Here is a 5288-nt window from a genome sequence, read left to right on the forward strand (position 1 = left end):
GAAAAAACTTACCAACTATGAAGAAATCCACTAATTATATATACAAATAAAAGAATATATACAAAATATGTGAAAAATTATATACAAATTACCGATTTCCTGATATTACAATAAAAATAATGTACGAGAAACAAAAAACTAGACCGCCGCGTTTCACGTTTCCCGCGCTTTTTTTCAATTTTAAGGTTGTTTTGATGTCAAATCTTGTTTTTTTTACAAATATGGCCTGAATACGAGTTCTTCGGGCCAATCATTAAGGCGTTTTTACGTTTTAAACAACAAATGTTGTACTTTGTAACTTAGCTTAGGCAGTGTCTTATTTCTACCTGAGCGAATAACTCGCGAACGCGAAGCGGCGCGGCGCGGCGCGGGTGAATTCAATCCTTTCATACCTATGGAAGTGTCCTACATGGGCGATCTCCGAATGCCGTTGAGCCGCCTCACCGCGCCGCGTCGCGTCGCATTCGCGAATCATTGCCCACGTAAGCCGCGCTGTTAAAGAACTCGCATCCAGGCCATAATTGTTATAAAAAAAATGAACGTTGTAACGTCAAAAATGACGCGTGGTCCTTATCAGTGACAGATAGATGTGCAAACAATCGGCATTTCAGTTCTAGGATACATTTATTTTAAAGAGAAAATTGTCGCAATGCCGTCGAGTTTAGTTGACCTGCGGCCGGATCGTCGTCTGTTGGACCATGAGTTCGAAGGTTACAAGCTGAATCTGCAGGCGTTGCCTCACTACAGCCACGAGCTAACGTCACGCGTAGACCGTGTATTCCCCGACGACGTCCAATACTCTTTCATTCACGCGAAGCTCTTCGCACTTCATAACCACCTGGTTGCGGACAAGTGGGATTACACGCACAGTTTTTACTACATAGATGAGAAACAACAAGTTAGGCATATTAGTTTCGATAACGCTAATCTAACGTTTCAAAACACCGTTGTTTACGATGTCCCGGCTCATGTGGAGCGGAAACCTGGTCATTTTAACCTGTGCCTGTCGTTCCCTTCGAGTACTTTGGCTCTGGTGAGTGACGGGACAGGGTATTTGCATATAGTTGACACGCGCGCTCGCAGCAGACCAGCCGAACGCAATGCGCAATGGCAAACCCAGCAGTCCAGTCTCATCTTGGGCGACGATAATTATTTCATAATTGTAGACTCTAGAATTGTAGAGAAAAACAACACAGAAATCTTACACTGCCTCTTGCAGTCAGTAGAGCAGAATGAGTCTCAGTTTGATTCTGTTTTGACATGGGTCACATTTAAATTTGACGAAAGTAACTCAACCTGGTGTCAAATGAGCTTTAGACAAGTGCAAGGCAAAGGCATTGTACATTATGCCGCGTTGGAGAGTTTGTGTTCGGCTATCTATGTAGCTTCAGATCATCCATTCAAATTTACAAAAGATTCTGAAAAGGAAATAGTAGAAAAAAAGGAAGAGATCAAGACGATTTTGTACACATGGCTGCAAACATCAGAAGACATAACTATTACGTTGAAATTGGAAGAAAACTTTGATAAGAAGCTTTTCCGAGTGGATATTGGTCCATTGGAAGTTAAAATAAGCTACGGGGGTAAAGAATTTGTGAGTGGCCGGCTACGGAACAGAGTGGACAGCGAGTTAACTACCTGGAATGTACAAGATAATGGCCAAGCTAATGTATTGTTGACAAAGTCTGACAGCATGCTGTGGGACAACCTCATTGAGGGTTAGTATGTTAAACTATGAGTTTTCTAACACTGTACAATCAAACTGATTAGTGATTCGCCATAGCATGTTTTCACAGTAAGTGTAACAATATTTTTAGTTTTAAAATCAATTATGCCAATGACACATCATATAATATTTAGTTTTGTTGACCGGTCTGGCCTAGTGGGTAGTGACCCTGCCTACAAAGCCGAAGGTCCCTGTTTCAAATCCTGGTAAGGGCATTTATTTGTGTGATGAGCATGGATATTTGTTCCTGAGTCATGGGTGTTTTCTATGTATTTAAGTATTTATAAATATTTATATATTATATATATCATTGTTGAAGTACCCATAACACAAGCCTTATTGAGCTTACTGTGGGACTTAGTCAATTTGTGTAATAATGTCCTATAATATTTATATTTATTTATTAATATTAGAACCAATACCAATGATGTAGTAAATATGAAAAATTTCAGTGGGTCAGGAATTAAGTTGTATGATATTACAATACCAATACTTTGTTATTATTTTATTATACACAGTGTAACATGAGGAACCCGAAAGATTTAAACAACGCATTTCTGAAGCCAAAAGAAGGAAAAAATATTATACGAGTTTATGTAAATTTAGACAAAAAAATTTTTTTTTTTGTTTTTATTAAAAAAAAATTAAAGTATTTGTACATAAGGATTAAATGTTATTGGTAAAATGGCACCCAAAATGAATTTCTGAAAAGAAGAAGAGAAAAAAGTTCTCGTAAAACCTACTTTGTGCAAAGTGTTGTCCCTTTTTGAAACTAGGTTAATCCCAGAAAAAAATATAGGACATTTTAATCTTTAAATGTGATCAGGAATAGAGAGTTAAAATCTTTCGGATTCCTCGTCTGTGCTGAAAGAGAAGAGTCGTGGATTGTTAGGGAACCCATACATTACATTACATTATAAAATTTTAAAATTGTATGTATGTATTAATCATATTATACAACACATACACATTGCTACCTCGTACATACTGTTTCGTTCCATTGGAATGAACTCCACCAAAACAATAATTTAAAAAAATCCACAGGTGGCGATAACAAGGGTGAACAGATTATGGACGAGAGTCTGATCGAGGAGGCACATCGCAGACTGTCACATCTGTGCTCAGAGACAGAGGTGACATCCGTTGAACAGTCAGCTCCAGGGCTCTCCACACAAGAGTTGGAGGAGTGCGATGCAGCTTCCGAGGAGGACACAGTGCTAGGTGAGATATTTTGACAGTTATTGCCTAATCTGTTACACAATCTGTCTACTTTTACTAAAACTATGGAGATCATTTTAATCTAGTGGCCAAACATATCATCAGACTAGGATGGAGGGTGGAGCGCAATTTGTTTGGTTTGGCGTCGCGTGCGTCCAGTCCGCTATGAATTTAGGTTTAGAATGCACTGCGATTAATTTCTTGCGGTTTCGGTCTTGCAAGGGCGCACGCTTGAAGCGCTCGCAAGAAATTAATCGCAGTGCGTTCTCAGCCTTAGTATGGTAGTGCGACTGCTTAACCACATCTAAGTTTACAATCTGAACTCATGTATGTTAAAGTTCTACAATAGTTGAGTATCAAATATGAACATGTAATTCAGTAGTGCTATTAGGGTCGTATAGGAGGCATTACTGCAATTTTCTTCCGCCAGAGTGCAGCACTAGCTGTAACCGTAAACCATAGAGTAACTTATTGTATACTATGCTGTAAAAATTAATTGAAAAGTTTTTACTGATTATTTGTTACGAATAAATATATGACAAAAAGCGAGGCTGTTTACTCAAGGGCGTAGCCAGCCAGTGAACTAGGGGGCCGGGGGAAGTTGATATCGCTGGAGACCTGGTAAACACAGCTGCCTACGCCCATGTGTTTACCGTTTGTGCTAGTGGCGCCCCCTATGAAAACCTTTGCGTAATACTCCCTATTTACACATGTTTTGTCCGTTTAGACGGTGTTCAAAGATATTAGAAATTAACTTTTTATTCCCAGTTCGCCTAGACACCAACCACGAGACCACCCACCGCGTGCCGCTGAGTGTCAACCGGTACCTCTTCGCCCTCTCCATCGACCCCCAACAGTCGCCCGCCATCGTCCTCCGCCACGACGTCGACGCCTGCATCTGGCAACCTTACCCTACCGACAACCGACCCTTTCTGATCCACGAGGGAACTTTAATGGCCTTCGGATATATACAGTCTTCTAAAACGAATAGAAAGTTTATTACTTGTCCTCCTAATTTATCTTATGGAGTAGTGTGCGAGAGTTCGAGACATATTTTCGTGTATCAGCATAAGAATAGTGGGCAGTTGAGGAATAGGAGTGGGGGGGTGAATAGGTTGGTGAAAGTGGGGCAGCAGAATGTGTTTAATGTGGAGAGGTTTGGTGAAGTGGTGGGGATAGAGGCGACGAATGATTATTTGTTTGTTTTGACGGAGAGTTCTTTGGTGGCTATCGGTATTCAGTAGGGCATGAATACCGGAATAAATATTACGATGTTTCAATACCGGAATTGAAGAGGATCAATATCGGAATTACGTTGTTGGAATTTTTTGGTTTCATTTTGGATTATAATTTAAAAAATTATGATATTACGACGCAAACTGTAATAAATATGAAAATAGCCGGGTCCACACAGAGACAATTTCCTCACGCACAAGACGGCCAGTGTAGACGTGCCTCGCCCGAGCTCGCTCTGTGTAGACTCGGCTAATGACGAACAGAAAATTTCCAGATTATTAATAAACAGTATATGTGTGACATAATAAAAAAAATGTCATAACAATACCGGTATTAATTCCGGTTCTGGGTACTACCGGATTTCAATATCGGTATAGATTACTGTACGCTGTTGGAAACCCTAGTCTTATGTTATGAGTATTCTACATAATACAATTAGTTTTGACTTATGGTGCATATATCACATACATATTAAGAGTCCTTATTCCTACAGACGAGCGTATTTTGTAAAATGCTTCCTTTTTCATTCAAGATTACGACGTAACTATTAGTATTTATTCAAAAACTGATAACGTACTTAAATAATCGTTTCCTAAACTAGGGGCTCCAACAGTTCAAATTTTCATTTTCTCTTTTAAACCTCTTTTTAATGAGGTTTTTTGGGAGTCTTTCCAAATTTTGCAGTGAGATGTGGCGTTTCGGTTCTCAATTTTGCTATAAACAAGAATCATTTGGTACATGAATGACTACAATTTGATTCAAACATATCTCGTACGAGGGGCTGGAATGATTAACAATCGAAGATTCATTGAAAAAACTGATAAAATACCTTCCGAGTTTTCTTCATTTTTTTGGCGAAAACAGGGTTTTATTATATTTTATTTCCGCAAATTGTACGCATATTTTGCTTTAAAAATAATATTATAGCAAACTGTAACTTTATGTTAACCTATAAAAAAAAATCGTAACTATGGGACCTACATTGCCGTAAATTTATATTTTTTTTAAACACGTATAAATCACGCAGCAGCGACGCCCCGCTCTCAGTCCGCGCGGAGCGCGCTTAGAGGACGGACCTGTGCTCGATTGTCAGGCATTCGTTGCGATC

At 39.3% G+C, this 5288-nt stretch overlaps 1 protein-coding gene across 1 annotated transcript; it reads left to right on the forward strand.

The window, feature by feature from the left end:
* Window positions 1-589: 589 nt before the first annotated feature.
* Window positions 590-4649, forward strand: LOC133528833 (nudC domain-containing protein 1). Its single transcript, XM_061866320.1, has 3 exons — window positions 590-1718; window positions 2771-2947; window positions 3713-4649. Exons 1-3 carry the CDS (start codon window positions 650-652, stop codon window positions 4186-4188), a joined length of 1722 nt encoding a protein of 573 aa, XP_061722304.1. The 5' UTR covers window positions 590-649; the 3' UTR covers window positions 4189-4649.
* Window positions 4650-5288: the final 639 nt, after the last annotated feature.

The sequence above is a fragment of the Cydia pomonella genome, chromosome 1, assembly GCF_033807575.1.
Source record: "Cydia pomonella isolate Wapato2018A chromosome 1, ilCydPomo1, whole genome shotgun sequence".
NCBI lineage: Eukaryota > Metazoa > Arthropoda > Insecta > Lepidoptera > Tortricidae > Cydia > Cydia pomonella.

Excerpts from the sequence above, each read along its gene's own strand:
- LOC133528833 (XM_061866320.1), top strand. The coding sequence starts at position 650 with ATGCCGTCGAGTTTAGTTGACCTGCGGCCGGATCGTCGTCTGTTGGAC. Across the intron at positions 1,719-2,770 it reads GTGGGACAACCTCATTGAGG|GTGGCGATAACAAGGGTGAA; the intron begins GTTAGTATGTTA and ends AAAAATCCACAG. Across the intron at positions 2,948-3,712 it reads CGAGGAGGACACAGTGCTAG|TTCGCCTAGACACCAACCAC; the intron begins GTGAGATATTTT and ends TTTTATTCCCAG.